We start from the raw sequence: 23,586 nt of genomic DNA on the forward strand, positions 1-23,586 counted from the left end.
AAATTTGTTGTATTTGCATTGCATTCCTATTCCTAATACCACAACTGAAATGCAGTGCACTCTCAAATACATCAAATTGTGGGGGGTGGGGAAATGGGTTTCGAAAAGCAATTCCCATTGACTTTAACAGGTAAAAGAGATGATTGCAGAATAAAACAAACAAAGAATAAGCTAATGGTTTTTAACTGCGCTATAGCATTAGCAACACTGACTTGGCACATACAGTACAAGTGTGTCACGAACATCCACAATACAAGTGAATATGCTAAAATTTGAGAGTGGGTAGCATAACTAGAAGAGTTTTTCAGGTTTCTGTGAAAATATTCCCTGAGCTGCATATTCAACCTTTGGCATATGGCATAAGAGCTAATTAGAACTATGCTAATGTGCTCCCTCAGGCCCAGCGACTGAAGAGGAAACCAACTATGTGCTTTGATATATCTGTCATGCTTCAGCAGACACTAACAAGGATGAATCTGAGACACTACAGACCCTGCATAATAGGGCTGTATCGTTCAAACTTATTATTTACAGGTGGTCTTATCAGTTTAATTTGTGACTTTCAGTGAATTATTTACTTTTAACTTCTCCACATCATATATTTGGGAAATACTTGTGTCCAAGCTTAATATTTCAATATAGCTGATGATTTAATTGATTTCCTTGATTGCACTGCACAGCTTAATTAATAATTTGTCATTTAGCTGCACTTTTGTCCTCACTGTCTTACAGTGCACTTATTCCAGGGATAGTCCTCCTGAGGTTAAGAGCCCTGTTTCAAGGATAAAATGGTGATGGATCAACTTAATCTCAGCCTCAGACGGCACGTCCACTGACCGCCCACAGTCTGTGCGCTATACTGGCTGTCTGATGCATGTTGTGCTAAAAAAATGTCAAGAGCCAGATGAAATCGTTTGTTTCAATCTGATTGACTGTCACTATGCAACATCCGGGAGTCAAGGGAAAATGTACACGTGTAAATTAAATGTTTACAAGCTATACAGTTTAGGGGCATTAAATACATTTTCTTTGAGGCACTTTGTAGCAAGTAAACTATGTAGGCTACTCACTAGCAAAATGATCTGTTCTGCTCTGTTTGTTGTGGACTGATACTTCTAGGATTTCAATGCTGGTTTATTTTTGTGGTTATTCTTATATAACACAATATTTAATATTCCTTTAATTCAGATTAGGTGATTCCTAAAGACTCTTAGTAACCCAAACAAACTGTTAGTAGCTTTTCATGTAGCCTGTAATCAAACAGACCTTTCCTGTCTAAAGTTGGGTTGAATTTACATATTCCTGCCATTCATGTTTACAAGACTAGGCCTATAGGTTTTCATGATTTCCATTTAAGTTTTTATGCATTTGCATGGCTTTTCCAGCACTAGAAATCGCTAATGATAAAATCTTCTGATATGTTCAGGCTTTCCATGGCAGTGGGACCCCTAGCTGCTTATTGTAAGCCCATTTCGCAAACGGAGACAAATTCAGACCGAGTCAATATAAGAAGCGCATCAGGAACAGGCAGGTCCGTGAAAGCTCCGTTCCGCGGTAGGTGGTGCTAAACTCATATACATTTTGTCAGTACCTCGGTGGCTACACAGGATGATTTTAATCGCCCTGGACAGCGTCCAGCGTCACTCACAGTCTCAGCAAGTCAGCGCGCTGCGCACGAGAGCAACAACCTCATTCCTGGATATTAGGCACTACGGGCAAGTGCGCGAGCGCAGCGCGCGGACACAATTCGCCTTTCGTTCGCTGAGAGAGGAGCGCGCGAATGGTTTTCAAACTGAAATGAATCGTTAACGGCCGTTTGAAAATGAAGAGGCTTTCTCGAAAGCTGACTTTAGCTCTCGCAGCGCTGTTTTGGATAGCCGCTTTACTCTATTTCATATTGCTGAATAGCCGGAAAATATTACCTGACCAAAGAAACGAGCAACCGAAAGTAAAAGAGGTGAGTGATACATCATAACCTCAAAGACGAAATGGCTTGAATTGGTTGGTTTATTGGTTTTTAAGATCTGTCAGTAACTCTTTAATCCCTTGTTTGTCTGAGAGAAAATATTTGTATAGCCTAGGTGCGTCACTTTTTTTTTTTTTACATCTCTGAGCCGATAATAGGCTAAAGAACAAAACTGTCCAATGTGTAGAATCTTTTTTATTGTTTTGGTGAGTAACGTTATGTATTGTATTGGTGAGTAGGTAAGTTAACGTTATAATCCTTTTTTGAAATTATTCTGAAATAGGAGAAATTTAGCCTATTGTTATTACCTATTTTTCCCTTGGGAGACGAAATAATATGCTTTGCGATAACCTTTTCACATTTTGTTTGTTGACACATTAATTCTATAATAGCATTTTTTTTCTCCTTTCCTATTCAAACATGAATTCCTATCAGTCAGAAGGATGGACGCATGGGAACAGCTTTCATATAAGTGCGTACATGAGGAAGCAGATATTCAATCTAGATTACTGAGTGGAAAGTAAATATTTAAATAGTTCGTAATTAAGGCTATAAATGAACCAATACCATTTGTACCCATGACATTTGCTCTAGAAACTGTGTTCAGCCACTTTCTCAGACTCCCCACAGGAAAGACATAGCCTAGGCTACCACAAAACAGATCTCTGCTGTCTTTTGTTTCTCATAGACATGCAGCAATGAGTTTTATTAGGCTTTGTTTCATAAGTGTACTATTTTATTTTGACAAATAGTGATCTCACATGTGGTTCTTCTATTCTGGAGTTTTAAAGGAGTCTCAAACGGTTTGCAAAAAAAGATACCAGTCTGATACTTGATCTCAAATTCCTTGATCTCAAATTCCTTACAAAATCAAATTATGTGAGCTATATGCCATCCACATTCATTTTATCTATATCCTTTTTTTATTATTATTGTAAACAGCTGTCTGATTTAAATCCATTTTATCCTAAGGTATTGAAGGAGAAACATCTGAGACAAAACTTATACTTCAAAGATCAAAGAGCAACATTTCGGCTCATACTTCATGTTTAATTCCCAATAAGACTTATTCAAGATTATGTTTCTTATTAAGATGAACTCTGTATACTGTAAAAAAAAACAGTCATTTTTGTATGTGTGTGAGATCGTGCATAAGCAATTGATAGTTCTCTTGTTCTGAATACGTAGTGGATTTTACCAGTAGGCAATCAATAATTCCACTATTTTGTTCAATATATCTGTCCCGACTAAGATAGAAAGTAATGGGAACAGAAGGTCAATGATATTCACAAACAGTATAAAGTGAGATTATGCTCATATCTGTTGCATTAATAAAAAGGTCTAGTTGCTTGTTGCAGTAGGATGCATAAATCTGCAGCAAATTCTGGTACATCTTGCAAGTCAGTTTTTCACTGAAACAGCGGCTGGTATATGACAATAAAGTATCACTGAGGGTAATGGGGTATGAAACATGATATATGGTGTGATATATCACAACACTGAACAACACTGTAGGAACGGAAATATGAAAACAGTTAGCACATGTTCCTTACATCTGTATGGAGACGATGATTGACTTTTTATGGTATAATGACTGGATTCATTTCAGAAGAAACAGAACAATTCTTAGCTGGTGAATGCTTGAGTAGTGATGGATTTGACTTTTTTATTCTCAAGTTTTTATGTGATTGTACGCCCTTGTGTGAGACGAGTATGTAAAACTAAAAACAAGTAAACAGTTAATGTGGCCTTGAAAACCGCAGTGTGATAGATTTTTCAGACACTCCGTCTTTAAATACAACTGTGCGCTGGGAGAGAAATGTCTACTTTAGTATTCTGTGTTGAACAACATGTTTCCATTTGCGGTTTGCTTCAATATCTATTTTCTGTAATAACCCTGACAGGGAAGGCCGAACCTGAAATAGCTGTTATTGGCGAGGAGGAATATGAAATACAGGGTTGGTACAGCGGCTGTTGAGGTGAATGCGGTGTGTGTCACGGTGGCCGGTGTGTTCAAACCATTCATCAAATGGTGGTGACATCTCACTCAGATTCGATGGGCAGATACTCCCCCATCAGCAGAGTGATGCATTATCTTTATAATGGTAAGGGAGGACCGAGATATCACCCATGACATCTGCTATTACCGTGATTCATGGCAGATATGTCCCACAATACAGATTACACAAGTAGACAGTGCTGTTGTGTGGTATATTCACAGTGGCTTCGTGTCACTGGTGTTGAGGTGTTAGACCGGACAGATGGAGTTTGATGGACTCATCATTTGCTTGCACATGAATTCTGACAGAACATCAGAATGAATCATTTTAATGCAGTGTATACCGCAGACCAGTTTTACAGTCATGCATGACTTCTGTACCTGCTGAGAGTGTGCTGAGGCCCTTAAAAAAGGAGCAGGAATTCAAAAGAAGCCTTTGGAGAGTTCTGATGTGTGGTTTTGTGCATTGCAAGAGGGCAGAGGCTTTGGTGGTGTAGAATGCTCTATAAAAAGGACCCACACAACCACACATACAGAGTACAGACGACAGGACAGGGAGTATCCAATTACCACTTCCTCAGTCTGTCCTCCTCCTCTCATTAGAAGGCTGAGCTCTGTGGGAGCTGGGGGAACACTGAGCCCCAAACGTGGCACAGCTGAAATGCCCTGATCAGTGACTGTGGAGCATCAAGGAGCTAATAATTTCAGCAGGGAGCGTGGGGGTGGGTGCGCGAACGCTGCCTTTTGAAGGCGAATAAAATTGTTAAGCAGATAGGAAATTTGACACATTGATTCAGAACCTGTCATCTTTTTTTTCATGCGCTAATTAGATTCTGTTTCTATCACTGTGTATGCTCAATCATTATAAGAGTTAATTTTGCTGCGTGTCATTGTGCCCTAATCCTAAAGTGTCTAGAATAACAACGTTACATTTTTACTTGCGCCTTCACCTTTTGTCATTTAAACTTTAGCTCGAACATAACAATAACTAGCTTTAAACATTAACAGTAAGCTTTCAAATTTTGTTGATTTTCTCATGAAATGTGGCGTGACAGATCGCTGTAGCAAGCGGCAGGGTCGGAGTGCATGTGAATTGTTTATCTCTTGTGTAGTTTAAATGTTTGCATACACATACTTTTTTATTTTAGTGTTAATTATGATATCTGAAAATAAATAGCAATTGAATCTGGAATCTTTAATAAAGAACTAAGGATTGTATAGTTGATTCGTCCACTGCTGAGGTTGCCTAGTTTGCCCCCCAAAAAGGGTTTACCGTGTTTGTTTTTTTTGTTTTTTTTGTGGTAGTACTTTTAAATTCATCCCTTTTTTAAAAAGTAGAGTGTGAAACTTTAAATCGCCTACTTTAAAAGATTTGTTTTGTGCGATAAAGGTTAAAGATATTTAGCCTATAGGCCTATATCACTATATCAATCACAGTGCTGATTTCCTACACCAAGGCTGCATCTGAAATCACGTACTTCCCTACTATATAGTAGACGAAAAACAGTATGTGACAAAAAGAAGTACAATTCACAGTATTCATAAAAGAGTAGGCAAAAAGTACTCGGATGGCCCACTTCTTCCGGGTAAGATTCTTAAGTATGCATACGATGGACACTTTACTATCCCATGAGGCCACAAGAGAGGATTTTGTGAATGGTGGTGACTGACAAGACGCAACTGACACTGATAAGGTCACGTGATAATGACAGCGTGGTGAATGTGGTACGTCTGGATTACATTCAAACATGTTCCTACTATAGGCTACAGAACATACTTTTTTTTAGTGGTTGTGAAGTAATTACGTATTAAAAATAGGTACCTACTCAAGAGAGATTTTGAGATTAAAATCTGATGAGATTTGATGAGATTATGAGATTTTGGACACAGCCTAGGTGTTTTCAAACCTGTCCTGGATCATTCCCAGCACTAAGCCCGATTTTGAGCCCAATTTGTACCCCCCAAGCAATCGGGGGGCGTGGCCCGATTCGATGCTTGTTGCAAACGACTTTATGTCCAAAAGATCAATTGTTGTCATTACGATTATTTTACTGCTCCGGATCGCTTCGGAGCCCGCACAATCCCAAATCGTACATATCAAACATGTTTCATAATAACGACTGATGATCGGGCTGCCTCTGACTACATTTTTCTTCCCAAAACTCACGCCAGGACAACCAGCTGATGACTTTGATCGTCGTCCATCTGTTTTTCTTCACAAGTCACGTTTGATCTTGCGAGTCTCTGTGAGATTTCTTCTCACTGTGAAAATGTTACTACAATCGACAGGTGTGTGGTCTCGCTTTCCGGACGAATCTTCTAAGAATTACAATTAGAGAGCTCTACAATTGAATTGTTAGTAAGAATTTAAATAGAGATCTCTCTAATCCAATTATTACTAGCAACAATTCCAATTGGAGAGCTCTCTAATTCAGTTGTTACTAGTAAGAATGCAATTGTAGAGCTCTTTAATTCAATTACAGAGCTCTGCAATTATACATATCTTTAATTCATTTTTTTACTAGTAAAAATTCAATTAGAGAGCTCTGTAATTAAAAATGAATGGAAGTCAATGGAGACATATGACTAGTAAAAATTCATCTGTAGAGCTCTCTAATTGGAATTGTTACTAGTAAGAACTGAATTAGAGAGCTCTCTAATTGTAATTTTTACTAGTAATAACTGAATTAGAGAGCTCTCTAATTGTAATTGCTACCAGTAAGAATTGAATTGTAGAGCTCTCTAATTGAATTCTTACTAGTAAAAATGCAATTATGACGAGTAACGCTGGGTACAATTTAAGCTAAAACGGCTTGCCATACACGCCAGGAGAACCAGCTGACGACTTTGAACGTCGTCCATCTGTTTTTCTTCACAAGTCACGTTTGATCTTGCGAGTCTCTGTGAGATTTCTTCTCACTGTGAAAATGTTACTACAATCGACAGGTGTGTGGTCTCGCTTTCCGGACGAATCTTCTCTAGTGTGTGCATTTAGAGGATTATAATGCTAAAAATCGGTTGAAACTGCCCTTCTGTTTTAAAATTGATTAAGATTTGAAAAATCGTCAAAGTGTCCCAGGGCTTATCGGACACACCCACTTCAGGTCTTGCAGTCTCTACTAATGAGCTGATGAGCTGATCACATGAAATGTTTCAAGCTACATCCATATCTGATTGGATTTCGCGTGGTTTATGTGACTTTCTCACCCCACGTAAAACGTAACGTCAGACGTTGTTATAGGAAAAATTCTGAAAGTCGCTGCCGAAACAAGCTGTGTTGTTGCAAAGTGCCGGACGAGCAGAAAATGTCAATATACATTTTCCTCAGAAGACGCAGTAGAGAGACCAGCGCGGCAGCTAGACATTGTCATGTTGTAAAATTTAGATAAGACAACATCTCTATTGCAAACCCCTCCATGTTGCGGTTGTTGATGTTTTTGGCGTATTCCTACCAACGCAACATCATTGCCATAGAAACCAATTCAGGTATTCCGAAACGAAAGAGCTGCATGGAAACACAAATCGAACCTTTACAGTTGCGATACACAGTGTGGACATCAATAATTTTCAATCAGATTCCAATTGGATACACAAATAATACTATTTGGACTGACAGTGTGAACGTAGACAAAATGTGCAGTGCTGGGGGTGCTCCAGGACAGGTGTTTATTCAGGCAAGCTAATTATTCCGAATTGATTTGAAAAATATGCCATTTTGCATGTTCCTAATTAGAGCATTTACATATTATTTGTATTATTAAAATGCATCTCTGCATTTTAATATCAGCCTGACTTTAAGACAGACAGAAACCAACAGTTTTGAGAGAAAAAAATCGCCAATATATCAGATTCCAATACGAATGGGAAACTGAAATGGCGAGCTGAATTAAAAGCCCAGCCATTATCATGCTAAGCAGTCTAAAGAAACAGACATGTGCAATTACCTACCTCCATTACTGGCTGTAAAGATGCTGTTGTGGCTGTTGTAAAGCAGCGGGCCATGACATTCCCACCACACACGCAATACTGTGAAAAGGCATGTGAGCTCACTGTTGAATTCTTAACTCTTGTAACTTGTAAAAAAGGGACTATAAAGTTTCTTGATATTATTCCAAGTGAGAACTGGTTTGTGCTTTCAGATATTTTTTTATTTTACAGATGACTTTTTCTATATATATATATATATAATATATATATATATATATATATATATATATATATATATATATATATATATATATGTATGTATATATATGTCTTTATACATGTCTGTACACAAGTTTCACTAAGGCTTAGCCTATATTTTGAGAAAATCCATGCTTTAAAAAAAAGAACTCTCTGTACTAAGTCCTAATTAGCAATACCTCTGAAACTGCACCGGTCATGATCATGGGTTATTGATTTATGATGTGTGTTTTCATAGTAACAACCCTCTCTATTATTTTAAGCAGAATCTCTACACAAATACGAATGCTAGTTGAAATTATTTTCATGGAGGGTAGTAGCTGTATTTGAAAACGCAGGAGAGAAGGAAGCATCATCATCAGTCAGCATTGATACAGGCATCTGGGGAGAAACTAGCAACCTGCTGGCATGGGTAATCACTTGCCCCAAACATAACCAACAGCCTCCAGCCCCCTTAATGGTCTAACATCAGCAAAAAAGCTCAAGGAAATAATAAGTGAGAAAACATGGAAACTCTTATACTGCTGTCGGTGCAGAATGTGGAGGTTTATTAAATTATGATTGATATGGCCTCATGGATTCCAAGACATAGTGTGTTCAACCCTCAAAATATGAGACTACTGCTTGCCATGTGCTTTATATTTCAAGGGTTTTGGTGTGATGGTGCTGCAGAACACTGAAATATTAATGACTTTCTTATGATAATTGGGAATATTGCCTACAGCCACTTTATTTACTTTCCCCACTCTTTTAAATAGTTTATTGAACGTTTCTTTTCACTAACTGAACATGCTCAATTTAAAGTGTTGGAGTTTGCAGTGTATTGTTTATTCCTTCATTCATTCGTTTGTTTGTTTTTGTTTAGATTTGAAACTCTGAGATGCTAGGCTTTTTGTTTGGTCAGACCTGTAGGGTTAAAGGCACACTATGCAAGATTTGCTGCTGACGCTGCTGGCAAAACCAGCAATGCAAGTTTGAGAGGTGGCGCCCCGACAAATCTCGCGAGAATCACGACTTGCTTTATGGAACGACGTCACATACATCAACAACATATGAAGCAGCCTCTATGGAAGACACTAGCACGCATTTCAGATGTGAATCATGGTAGAGTCGACGAAGAAAGTGCGGTCGGAAGAGTGCAGAGACGGCTCTGCGCGAGAGGTATTTACGACAGTAATGTTAAATACAAGTACTCCACAGCGACTCTAGGGGTCGCTGTTTGAGAAAAACGGAAACTGCATAGTGTGCCTTTAACTTATGGAACTGAAGTGTCTTTGACTTCCAGTATTTCTGTGGAACAAGAAGACAACAGACAGTGAAAAATGGATAGACTAAATGATTGCAATGAATCTGACTGCTGTGTTTCCATTATGTTGTAGATTTCAGATGCTGAGTGGGATGACCTGCTGGAAGAGTTTGAAGAGAAAAGCTACCTCAATGCTCACAAATGGAAGCCAGGCCAGGACCCCTACAGTCTGTATGCCTTCAATCAAAGAGAGAGCGAGAGAATCCCCAGCAACAGAGCACTTAGAGACACCCGGCATTACAGGTATGTGTGTGTGTGTGTGTGTGTGTGTGTGTGTGTGTGTGTGTGTGTGTGTGTGTGTGTGTGTGTGTGTGTGTGTGTGTGTGTGTGTGTGTGTGTGCGTGCGTGCGTGTGTGTGATCTATATATAATACCCACACGGTTCATATTAAATTAATGAAGGTGCATCTGTGAGTTCTTGAAAGTGATGAAAGGTGTACTAAGATAAAAAGAGTGAAGATTTGTGGTTCATGGCTGGGTAGTGCTTCTCGGGTTCTTTAAGGTCAGTATGCTATACTAGATGCATTTACACTACAGTTGGGGTGGGTAGATTTGTAATGTTTTTGAAAGAAGTCTCTAACACCATGTCCTAACCACGCGACAAAAGGTATCTTTTCCATGTTAATCAGAGTTTTTGTCCTAACCAGCATAACGGTGTTATGCTCACACAGGCTGAATTTATTTGATCAAAATTATAGTAAAATGGTAATATTGTGAAATGTTATTACAGTTCAAAATAACTTTTTTTTTTTCAGTATTATTTGATGATTTAATCAGATTTATATACCACCTGAAAGCTCAATACATAAGCTTTCCATTGATGTATGGTTTGTTAGGATAGAACAATATTTGCCCGAGATACAACTATTTGAAAATCTGGAATCTGAGGGTGCAAAAAAATCGAAACATTTAGAAAATCGCCTTTAAAGTTGTCCATTTATGTTCGTGATTGTGCTGCTGCATTCACTCACAAAAATAAATGTTTTATATATTTACGTTAGGAAATTTACAAAATATCTTCATGGAACATGATCTTTACTTAATACCTAATGATATTTGGCATAAAAGAAAAATCGATAATTTTGACCCATACAATTTATTGTTGGCTATTGCCACAAATATACCCGTGCTACTTGTGACTGGTTTTGTGATTAAGCTTCTTAATGAGACAGCTGTTTGTGATATTTGGCAGCTCTTGGTGGCAACATGACCTCATGGTATTTGTAGCTCATGAAATGGGACGGCTCTTGGCCACAGTACATTTTCACCCTCTGCAGCACTGCGGGAGGTCGCTCACTCATTAGTGCATGTCACTTCAGTCAGACAGAGTGCCATAGTTCATTTTTCAGCTATTTCTGGATTCTTTTCATGTTTACCCTGTTTACACCTGGTATAAACATCCATCTCGGGTAATCAGATCGTAAGTGATCAGCTGTGACAGACTTTCTCATGTTACCACTTGTGTTCATACTCATTGAGAGGAATTTGTCATGTTGAAAAAGAAAAATCCAACACACTGTTGCTTCCAAATATACTTGAATTTTTTAAGCTCACTGGAAATGTAATGCTTACAGGGATTCACAAGAATTTTGTAAAAAAAAATGATGTATTCTTGTGAATCCCTGTCAAAAAATGTTATGTATTGTATTTCTTTTAAAGCTACACTTAACCAACTAGTTTAAATTAAATCTCTTTGTTTTATTGCAGTGGATGATTAATAGATGAGTAAGCAGTCTTTCACTGTTGTCCCAGACACATCAGGACAGTCACATACAAATATTTACACTACAGACATGATACTGTCACATGCGTTTCTGACTTACCTCGTGTATGAGAGATCAGTTAAATCCAGGTCTAAACAGGGTCAAAGTCTCAACTGAAGAATTTTTATTTGCATTCCTGGAATAAACAAGAACTTTCATCATAACATTCTCAACATCATTGCTTGGGTTCAGAAATAGGGAAATATGGAGTCATTTAAGTTTTTGTTCTTAAAACCCCTTAACGCCCACTGTCGCGAATTTGCAACAAACCCCTTCCATTCAGACTGCAGGCGAGATAGCGTGTGTTTTCCCCCAATGCCTGTTTGTGCACATTCGATACATACCTAGGAACATTTTGCACGCACTGGTTTCTCGTAGGAGCGGTCGGAGTGGGAACTACATCCGGTTCACCGAAGCTAATATTTTGGTTTGCAAAATCCGCATATCAAGGGCGCAAATGTGGAGAAATTGCCCAAAATGAGTTAAGTTGTGCTAAGATAAAAATATGTACCAGCTTATTGATTGCTTCTATAGCTATGTTATTCATATAGGCTTCATGTGACGAATATTTTTTACGTACTTTGTAGATTTCGTAGATTTGTAGAGTTTGTAGCAAATTTGCGACATTGGTCAATAACGGCTGGATTGGACTAATGGCTACATATTATAATAATTCTGTATTTAGATGGTTTCAGCCAAAATTATTATTTTTTATTTTTTTATTTTTCACAAAAAATAGCATGTTAGGATATAACACTATAAGAATATATAATGTATGCACTGGAGAAACAAGGAAAGAGTTAAACAGAATGTAACATGGAATGTATAAAAACTACTGTCAATGTTAGGGAGTAGGAGAGTGTTTTGTTTCTTGCTGTTGTCAAGATTCATTAATTTGTCAATTAAAGTTTATAAGTTCTAACAACTTTGTGCCATGAATAAAATCTACATACCTGAGATGGGGAAAATGTGTTTTATTAATTTTACCATTTTGTAAAAAAAATTACCCTAAATGCCTGTTGTCGCAAATTTGCAACATACCAAAATTTCTATTTATTTGTTGTGCAAAAGTGAAATTGATAATCTCAACATTATTTACCATCTACTTAAAGGCAAAAACACACATAATTTTTTTTTTATATACAGCTATATAAATTCAGGCGTTAAGGGGTAACTAGCATAAGCCCAGATTAAATCTGTAGATTTTTTTTGCCGTTCTGCAAAATAAATGCAAGTTCTTAGTTTGAATCTCTTTTTTATTAGATTAAAATTAAAATATGCATATTCCAATTATTATTGCAACTTTATTAATTGATTATTTATTTATCTATTACTTTAGTAGCAGACTAGGCTTTATATTGATTACAGTTAAGTTACAGCTTGTAACAGTAACAAATAACTAAAAGAACTTCATTGGGGTTTAGAAAACATTATACGCTGAGTTTTCTGAAAATTGCAGACATATTTTATAACGTGGACCATAGATCCACTGTTTTTTCAACAGATAAAATTATTGATGAATGTGCCTTATCAACTAAAACCTAACCATGGGTTATTCTCAGTTGCACAGTCTCCAAAAATATGCAGGTATATGTCAGGTTTATAGGAAATCATATAGAGAGCTGTTGGGACCTCTATAGCAGTGCAGTATAATTCTCTATAAAATAATTCTTGCAGGGGCTGGGAGACAGTAGAGAGAATCTCAGATAAAAGGTGAGGAGGCGGCTCATTATGCAGACCCAGTGCTCTAATGCGATACTCTCTCTCTCTTTCACGGTGTCAAGTATTTTCTATGTAGCCCTCGTTTCTTCCTTCCTCTTACATGACTCAAATGCCTTTGTAATTACAGTAGGAACACCACACTCATTGTTCATTCCGTTGTTGACCAGTAGCGCAATATTGAAATTTCCAGAGAAATGCAATCAAAGTGCCAACTTTTACCTCTTAATTAACTTTAGCTGAAATTGGACAAACAAAGGATAATTCTACCGTTCCAGCAGAAGCCACTGTTTGATTGTGGCTTTGGACGCCAGTATTGACGCAAGGTTTTTGTTGACTATATTAAGTCAATAAATAGAACCTTGCAGGATTTAGATTTCACTTTTAACAAGCTTCTATTGAATCTTGGTGCATTTTCTCATACTGCATGATCAGATTAGAGTACATTAAGCAACCTAACATGGACCATCCGCACTGAACATTTTCTATCAGTTTACACATTCCTTCAGGTGTCTTCAGACGAGCTTAGTCCTATCAGTATGTGGAAGGCAAAATGCTACATCTCAGGCTGAACTGGAAGAGCATTCAATCAAATGCAGAATGAAACTTTGACAGCCATCTGTGGCAAGACCCTGGTCCTTTCACTTAGCCTGGTGCCTGAACCTCATTTTGCTTCAGAGAAAAGAGCCACCACCAGAGGAAATTAGCATGAACCTCAATTCAGAAGGACTTTCATTTCTCAAGGGCTAATAACAGATAAGCTCAGGCACCAGGAGCTTTGCAAATGTTGTTCATCAAAGCTGCCATTTATTCAATTCAAAAAGAGACTTCCGAGTCACCGTGATTTAAACAGCAGGGAGGGGGTGGAATATAACCATGGCAAAGATGGCCTGTAGTTTTTAAGATTACTAAAACACAGCAGTCTGACTGATGAATTTCTTTGAAAGACACTTACGTTTTTACTGAATCCTTTGCACCTTCTTGCAGGATATTATCAGGATTTCCAATTTTAAATTGTTACATTTTATACAACAGTTAGTTTCAGGCCTTGAATTCTCAAATGACTGGCCAAATAGAGTGCTGATAACAGTCCAACAGCACCCGAACTTAAGCCTTGTTCAGACTTTCTGTCCAAATCCGATTTCTGTGCATATCCGATTGGAATCCGATCATATTTAGCAATTGTGAATGGCAAAAAATCGCATGAAATCTGATTTTTACAGATCCATTTAAAGCTACATTCATATGTGGTTTGAAATCCTATTCCAATCTCATTTCTGACCACTCTGATCGGATTTCATGTAGCTTAAATGTGCACTTTCTCACGCCACGTAAAACGTAAACACATCAGACGTCGTTGCAGAAACAAGGTTGCATTGTGTTGGTGTCAATGTGCAGGTCATACAGAAAATTATAATATAATGGAGGAGACATCTCTGTGGTCCAGTGATTAGATGTCTTCACTTCGTTCACTGCACAAGCCGCTGATGCCAGCCTCCGTTTCTGTCGCTGCTTTATTAGTTTTCCAGCACTGCAGCTACACATTGTCATATTCTAAGACAACAATGCAAACCCCTCCATGTGGTTTTTGGTTTAGTCCTACCAACTTAAAGCCATTGCTGTGGAAACCAACTTCATTTCAATATTCCGCAAAACGAAAGAGAGTCACGGAACACACAAATCAGGTCTGAACAGTTGCAATACACATTCTGGACAGTCAGTCATGTAGATCTGATACACATCTGATACACATATAATCGGATTTGGACTGACAGTGTGAACAAGGCTTTAGTGGCAGTGACTCTTTCTGCTACTTAAATGCTGGTCTTTATAAGTGAGTAATTGAATCATTAATTCAGTTGATTTGTTCAAAACACTGAGTCTTTCAATTCCGAATGTCTTTGTAAGTTATTGAATAATTTATTTAACCGATTCATTCAAAATCTTGATTCTTTCAGGAAATAATATTTTAGTCTTTATAAGTGAGTGAGATTAATACATTTGAATATGTGACTGTCTACATTTTGTAAAATTGTTTCATTCTAACAAAGCAAAGATGTCCACATTTGGCAGAGTTTCGACATTTAATGTTGTAAATCTACCTTCGTTTCTTGATGAATGCTGGACTGGACTGGACCCTTTTATAGCCATTTATGAGTGAAATGTTACTGTAATTCAGTTGTATTGTGAGTTATGGCTGCTGTATAATGACGTTCAAATAGCCTACATGGCAATGGTGAAACTATGAATTTTTAAATCAATACAGTGTTAGCAACTGCAATCAATAGATCTCTGCAATGATAGGAAGCCATTATACTGAGCACCCCAGACATTTTTAACATTGCAAGGACGCTGTCATGAAAAATTAAATAGATGTAATTTATTCAGGTGAATGTCATATGGCTTGTCACTGAAAATGTACTCACATGACAGGACACTGACATTCTGATATATGTAATGAAACAGTCGCAGTGTTTATTTTCTGCCTTCCAGAAACATAATTGACCATATTTCTTTGATGCTTTTATGACTTACATTTTAGGCTTCATATTAGAGTAGTGTAATTTTTTCCTCTGATTAGAGTCAACCCCTCTGTATCTGCTCCCACTGCTCAGTAATGATGGGCATGTGCATGTGGCAGGCCTGAGAGGAAGTGCCTCAGATCATCAGCAATAGCCAATTAGACACCAAGGACAGTGTCCTCACACTAGCATCCAAATCAAGCACAGGCTCTTTAAACTGATGATCTCATGCTCATTACTTGAAGAACCATGATACAGTATCTCCAGTTTTCCCTCTTGCTTCATGTTAGGTCTCCACTGCCTTATCAATAAGGCATTCTTTTTGGATATTTTGGTAGTGTTTATTTCTCATTGAAGCTCAAGCTTAATGAAAAGCATATTGCCTCCTGGGCCTTTCTCACTCGCCAAGGTTGGAGCAGTGTCACTCAGTTCCCTAGAGCTCTTAGACATCCTATTGTGTGTTTAACAAAAGGAGCACCTGAAGGGCGTTTGCATCTCCACAGAGCATCTGAGACATGAATACATATTTTCGTGATAAACTTCCTCGTCGGTTCCTATCATTGTTCTTCGTATATCAAACAATAAAGCATATGCAAAGCATGCAGAGCAATTACTCACTAGAGCAGCTTATTTAATTAGCTTTTCCTGTCTTTTCCTATTTGTCATATGCACTATTTTCATTGGTGTGGCCATATGTTGTGATTTTGTCCAGCAGTAGCAATCTTAAGGAGAACGAGCTGTATACATCATAATGAGAAACGCTAAGACCAAATTCCCAGTTCCCAATTTTCTCAGGGACACATCCATCATTTTAACGAAATATCAAGTACACAGCAAAATGCTTCCCCTCTCCCAGATGTTGTTTTCTGACAGAAACCCTAATGATGTTCTGTGTTTTTGCTGTTTAAAGCATCCCCCTATCTCAAAAGACCTTGGGCTATAGCTGCATTGAGCGATGGATCCCGCTCCCAGGCTGGCTTCAAACAGCATATAAAGCTGTGAACGCAGCCCTTAGCTCATAAAGTGTGTTTAAGGCTCATCTTACTGTATTGATGAATGAATAAGCAAAAGCAGGATATATTCCTTATTCCAAAGCAAATTTATCATGACTGTTTAACCCCCAAAAGTTTTGACATTAAATGTAAATACATCTGCACTTTACAGTATGTGTTGCTCCAACAGAACACTGATGCTCTGATTAAACCATTTTAATCACTATGGCTTGTCTAATGAATGGTGAAATCTATATCACGTTATTTCACAGTTTGACTCAATATTTAAATGATCGAATTAGAGTGAAAAGAATATAAAAAAGCCTAAATTACGCTCTGCTAAACAGTCAATTTCAGTCACTTTCAATAGCAGGCTTTCCAGACAGAAATGATTCCGGGTTCCAGGTTTCCAGGTTCTGGAAATGATTTTGCCATTACATTTTTCATAAGGAGATTAAAGAAATCTTCATTCAAAATCTTCATAAATCAAACCAAAAGACATGCTTTTTTGGGTGTTAAATAATGGTGTAAATACCAGTAAATTGACTAGCGTAAACCTTAGTAAATCACCTTGCATGATTCATTTAAATACTCTCCTCCCATAAATGTTGCATCTGAAAGGGAAACTCCTACAAATGCATATGCAAAAAGTTCAGCCGCAAAAATAACCCTCTCCACGCCTTTTCAGTGCAATTTTTTTCACTGTGTGTCCCTGACAGTATTTTTTTAATGCCAGAAGAGCTTTTGCGCTGGAGTAAGCTGTTAGTAAATCTGGCCATATGCGTTAGGCCTATATATACTTAGCTGGTCATTTTGATCTTTAGTTTTTTTCTTGACACTTTTTACAACCAAAACATAAAGTCTACAGGGTAATGGTTGGTGTTTACCGCAAGTCAGAACGTTCATCCTCAAAACAAAGTGCTTTTTGCTGGCCCACTCCTCCTGCTGTTGGGGGTGAAGCGAAAATGCTATTTATTTTTAATCAGATCCTCCATTATTGATGCTCCTGCTCCTCTGGGTTCTGCCTGCTGTCCTTACCATTCTAACCACATGCTCCCTCTTCCTCCACACAATGGGATGCTGTTGGCCTGTTAACACAGGCAACATCTCTCTTGACCATGGCCCCTGTTTTATATTGTCTATCCTTAAATGCTCACTGGTTACTAAACCACCTTAAAAACAGTTGCTTTACGCATCTCAGCAGTTTCTGTTGTTCGCCATGTGCTTTAGGGCTGCCTTGACCTCCTTTAAGTTTGATTATTAAATATGTGTAAATTTAGCAAAGGTTTTGCCACACGTTAAACTGATGCTTAATTAGTACCACAGAGTCTCATTATTTTGACTCCCTCCTGTCTCTCCCAGGTGTACAACACTGCACTATGACCCCGATCTGCCATCCACCACCATAGTGATCACGTTCCACAATGAGGCACGATCTACCCTACTGCGCACAGTTATGAGGTAAGGCTTGGACATTAATCCATCTGTTCCATTCTCATGCGTATTTGTTCTTTTTTTTCTTGTGAAAGAAAATGTACCTTTTATCCCCAGTTGTGCTACATAAAAGTAGGCACTATTATTTCCTTTCCCCTTGTTCAGACAAAATATGCAAAAAGTGTATCTTTAGGGGTACAACAGCCAGGGTTGCCAGGTCTGCACAACAAAACCAGCCCAATTACTAATCAAAACTAACCCAATCACGGCCAAAATTTGCCAAATCGCGTTTATCGGGGTAGTTCCCCGATAAAACTGACTTTCCGGTGGGTAAAAAAAAATCGCTTTAACCCGTGCAGTACACAAACAACCCGTGGCAACAGTGTAAAAGTAGCCCAATTTCTCCAATAGTATCCAGTTGCAGAACCGCGGACTTGGCAACACTGACAACAGCTTTTCACTGGGGAAGTACCCTCAAAGGACATCTTTGTATGTTATTTACCACTAAAAGTATTTCTTCACTTCACTTCCAATCCTGACCTTTGACCTACTGTAGGTTGATGGAGCACTGAGCAAGTCTTACTGTAGCTGCAGGTCAGGGCACATGTCAATATAGCTTCAGTCTAGCTTAGAGTAGGCCACAAGAGACAAGTCCATTTTAATCATCAATTCCCTAAGCAGTTATTTTATTGAAGTAAAGCTTTGTGCATGTACTTAAGAATATATTAAGACATTATTTTCCAAATCTTCTAATTACCATAAAGCAGACGTATTAATACTGATATCTACTTTGTAGTATTTATACCTTAAATTTTACTTTAAATTTATACTTTTAGGTTTGTAAGTATTTGTTGGACTGTCTTAAATTTATGTTGAGTTAAATAAAAAAGGAAAAAAAAAAAAAATTTCACTTATGAGAAAATAATGAATTTTCATGAAAATAATGTCACAATGCAAACACGTCAACGGATAGGTTTCGTTTTCTTAATGGTCCTAGAAAAATTAGGGTTGAGTATTGTCAAATACCTAGGATATGATTTAACATGAATAAAAAATATTGATTCAAGCACCTGCAGTATCAGTGCAATAGATGCATTTTCTGTATGCTAACTATAATATGAAAATGAATATATAATTTATCGGTAAGACTTTACAATAAGGTCGTTAATTTAGTTCATTACTGTGCATTAACTAATATTAACAAAAACAACTTTTGATTTTAATAAAGTAGCCTATTAGTAAATGTTGAAATTAACATTAACAAAGATTAATAAATGCTGTAGAAGTGCAGTTCATCATTAGTTCATGTTTACTAATGTAGTTAACTAATGCTAAGTAATGAAACCTTATTGTAAAGTGTTACCAATTTATATAGTTTTTTATTTGGGTTGAAATATGACTGCATTAGCAGTATCCAGGTGCAGTTTGGCTCTTGAGGCTGCGGTGAAGCGATGTGATTTGAGGTGTTTTGCCCTCGAGTGTGTGGAATCTGAACTACTCTTATCACACATTAGTCATGGCAGCTCTTGTACACAACAGAAATGACTTTCGCCCTGCTTTAACCCTCAACCTTTGTTAAAGTTACCAACCATTCAACAATATATTTGACAATAATGTCAAAATATGCTTTTGACTGACTCAATTTGCTAGACACCTTGTTGTCAAAGCTGTTTTAAACCTTATCTTTTAATGATCTATTCCCTATGTGTGGAATCTCTCTCTCTCATGCACATGAACACTCAAACATCCCTTCACATGAATGCTCTCATAAACTAAACATTCACACAGAGTGGGTTTGAAGTTTAGACCCCAGGCAATTTTTGATGGGTGTTGTTGATGACAGAGGTTATTACTACAGGGGAGTCCTAAGAGGTGGAAGAGAACTTTCTGGAGCATTTCTTGGTTTCCTCTGACTGTCCTTGCGGCTACTTATCAGGCAAAGGAGAGAGAGCGAGAGAGATGTGAGAGGAGGTATGCGGAGAGGCTGTTTGTTTTTCTTCACCCCTCAGGTATAGTGAGGTCAGAACAAACCTTGGCGACATCTACAGAACACAGGCGCTATTTCCTCCTGTCTCAAGATGAGCAATTCGTACTGTAGACTAAAAAAAGCAGTTCAGGAAATAAATAAGAAGGGACATGAATTTATTTGCCTGAATGTCCTTAAAAACATTTAACATTCCTATTAGTGTGATGGATGACAAGCAGCTATGTTGCATTATTTGCATCTGAAAGCAGCATAGAGTTTATGCTAACTTAAAAAATTTGGGACCAAAAATTATTCAGACACTTTGACCTTGCCATGTTTTTTCTTTAATTGCTAATGCGACCTTTTTACACCACAGTCTGAACAAAATTAAGCATTGCTTGGTAATTGGTTGTCTAAATTGGTGTTATCTAATTGTGTACTTAAATTTAACAGCTGACAGCTATTCAACCTAATTCATTTGTGAGACAGTCTAACCAAAGGGAGTCTACCCAAAGTCTAACCAGATAACCAAAACCATATATAAATTGGTGGAATAATTATTTATTCAGATTATTCAAAAAAAAAAAAAGTATCATATAGTTACTTCTTTTAAAATCATTCAGTTATACATACAGTAGCAGGATACACTCTATCTTTCAATATGGCAATACATTACATTGGTCATATCATATCATGTTTTTATTTTTATGGCAGTAAATAATGTTTTTTGCATACATTTAGAAAAGTCTTTTATATTAGTAAGTTCAAGAAAAATGTGAATCCTCATAACTGCTTTAAAGTAGAAAATTAGCTGCAGTAACTTTTTTGTCAATGTTTTACCAAATGCGGCACAATTTAGAGCCACATTGACTGGTCCAGTTGTCTGACCCTTTTTTATAGTTCGGATTGGCTTCAAAGCCTCGGTTGGGCATCATAGCCAATGCGCTATACCCTGCTCCTACAAAGCCACCTACGAAACTAAAAATCAATAGACTGACATTCACTCCCACAGTCAGTACAGCAGTGATAGGAAACAGCAGCAGAAATTGGTGTTGAAAGTGCTTTGATTTTTAATTAGTCTTTAAGCAGGTGTAAAATGATAGGAGGGACAGTATTCCACTTCAATCAAAACAAATCAGCGAGCAAAGTTACTGCCACTTGAAAGTAAAAATAACTCAATGAAAAACAGTTAAATCCATATGTATTGGCAAAATGGGGGGGGGGGGGGGGTGCGACTAAAATGTGACGATCTTAAAGCTCTGTAGAGATTCCAAGTGAATTTGAATTGTGCATGTGTTTACTTGTGTATGTTAGCGTTTGTATCTGTGCGCATGTTCAGTACAGGGAGTGCTGAGATGAATGTGTCTCACTGACTCAGACATGTGGAAACATACCCGTGAGGTGAGCGTGAGAGCAATGCAATCAGTCACCTAGCGTGAGGACAAAGAAAAGAGGTTTAGAAGAGGTCTTTGCTCTTCAACTGCACAGCACTGCATATACACATCACCCTAGCATCTCCTCCATACCTGGCAACAGAACTGTTTATCTATTTCTGGCGAAATGGCTACAACTGGTCTGAAACAAATGCACATTTTTTGTAGTATTATATAACATTATTTCTGAAGATATATAGTAAATCTAATAGTAAAACAAATTACTTATTTATAATTCAATTTTGGTATACCTAATAAGGCTTTCTCTTCAGAAATGGATCTCATATGTTAAACTGGATATGAAGTGTCAGCCATAAAGAACTCAGCAGTAAGTTATGGTGTATGTTTTGAAATGAAATGAAAGTACTTCTGCTGTATATATTCTTTTTTACCTTGCAAATAGTCATTTGAGATTTTTTTTAGAACTTTCTGTATGTGAATAAACTTGCCATTGTTATTACAGTTTCTTACAGTATTACTACAGTATTTTAAATACAAATCTATAAATATGTATATAGACCTATTTTTTTGTATTATTTACATACTATTATAGTATTTATTGATATTTTGAATCAGCTTTTATTTTATATTTTGTTATATGCTTCTTGTCTTTTTTAAATTTTTATTAATTAGACTTTTTATTAATAAAATATTTCCATTTAGCTTAAATGTATTATTATTTCTGTTTTTAGCAATTTTAGTACTTTACTTTAAACTTGATTTCAGTTACAATAGTAGGCATGGCAACATTTCCTATAGTCGTTTAAGTTGTTCATCTAATATTTATATTTTATTTTATTTCAGCTATATTTCAATTGCTGAATTAAAAAAAAAATGTTTTAGTTAACAATAACAGCACTGATATAGACCTCAAGAAAGATTCATTTGATAGCCTACAGCCTAAAGAGATTTGTATTACAGTTTTCTGCTGGACAGCAATTCAGACTGTTTTAATTCTGTTTCTCTTCAGTGTGTTGAATCGGACTCCTGTGCATCTGATTCATGAGATCATACTGGTGGACGACTTTAGCGAAGATCGTGAGTACCAGCACTGTGTATTACAGCATTTTTCTAATTATATATGTTAGAAATAGTACAAAATTCATATTCTAATGTCATGACTGCACTCTTTAGTTACATTCATATATTTGATTAATATTTTAAATAAATAAATACATTTACAGTCAAACCAAAAATTATTCAGACACCAGATATAATTTTTGATATTTTTTTACTAGTGGTTGCAGGACACTATAGTTAATTGATGTAAGTGAGGATAGCAAAATAAAGTAAACTGTGACATAGTATACCCCAAAATTCTCCATACAGTGGACTACCAGTAACATTTATAAAAATTTGGGACCAAAAATTATTCAGACACTTTGATCTGACCATGTTTTGCTTAAGTGTTTTTTCTTTAATTGCTAATGTGACCTTTTTAAACCACAGTCTGAACAAAATTAAGCATTGCTTGGTAATTGGTTGTCCTAAATTGGTGCTATCTAACTGTGTACTTAAATTTAACACTTGACAGCTATTCAACCTAATTCATTTGTGAGACAGTCTAACAGAAGGATGGCCAAAACCAGTGAAATATCAACTGATTTGATAACTCTAAGTTCTTGTCATATTTTATTATCATTTTCTAAACTATAGCGAATAAACTGTGATAATGTGAGAAATGTTGAAGGTGTCTGAATACATTTTGGTTTGACTGTAAATCTATCTGTTCTTTTCAGCAAATGACTGCCTTCTTCTCACCAAGTTGCCCAAAGTAAAGTGTTTTCGCAATAAACGCAGAGAAGGTAAGCCTCTGATGACGTCTCTGTCACTCTCCCTTTCCCTATGAATTATGTTGTGTCTGTCAGGAATTAATAAGTATCCATCCTGTTCATAGTACAGCTCTCCGTTGTTTGCCCAGCTAGGCATCCCCTGTGGCATCAATAACCCACAGATATTTTTCAAAAATCCTCAGCCATGTGCTGAATGGCATAGGCTAGCAGGCTCACTGTGGCAAGGCAGGAAAAAACTTGCGAAAGGCACGTTAGCAACTGCCATTTACGTGACCAATGATGGTGAAAAAAGTGCCTAAACCTTGTCGCCAATTTGTGGTGTCTTTCAGGAGTTAATAAGTAATGAGGCACATGAGACAGGAGTTCAACTGAACTTCATCAATCTTGTTTACTCATTCACTTCCGTTCTCCCCCAACTTACGTCATTACACAACAGTTTAGACTTCCTTTTCAAAATAGTCCCAATATAATTCTACGCACGAACACAACAAATTAAATATTTCATTTTG

At 37.1% G+C, this 23,586-nt stretch overlaps 1 protein-coding gene across 1 annotated transcript in view; it reads left to right on the forward strand.

Moving 5' to 3' along the window:
- Positions 1 to 1,601: 1,601 nt before the first annotated feature.
- Positions 1,602 to 23,586, forward strand: part of galnt14 (UDP-N-acetyl-alpha-D-galactosamine:polypeptide N-acetylgalactosaminyltransferase 14 (GalNAc-T14)) — a 39,595-nt gene continuing 17,610 nt past the window's right edge. Inside the window, exons 1-5 of the mRNA XM_079888476.1 lie at positions 1,602 to 1,957; positions 9,530 to 9,699; positions 17,814 to 17,912; positions 22,255 to 22,322; positions 23,024 to 23,089. Coding sequence (XP_079744602.1) covers positions 1,823 to 1,957; positions 9,530 to 9,699; positions 17,814 to 17,912; positions 22,255 to 22,322; positions 23,024 to 23,089 — 538 coding nt within the window. The 5' untranslated portion in view covers positions 1,602 to 1,822. The remainder of the gene's footprint in view (positions 1,958 to 9,529; positions 9,700 to 17,813; positions 17,913 to 22,254; positions 22,323 to 23,023; positions 23,090 to 23,586) is intronic.

This window comes from Squalius cephalus (genome assembly GCF_949319135.1).
Source record: "Squalius cephalus genome assembly, chromosome: 12".
Classification (NCBI taxonomy): Eukaryota; Metazoa; Chordata; class Actinopteri; order Cypriniformes; family Leuciscidae; genus Squalius; species Squalius cephalus.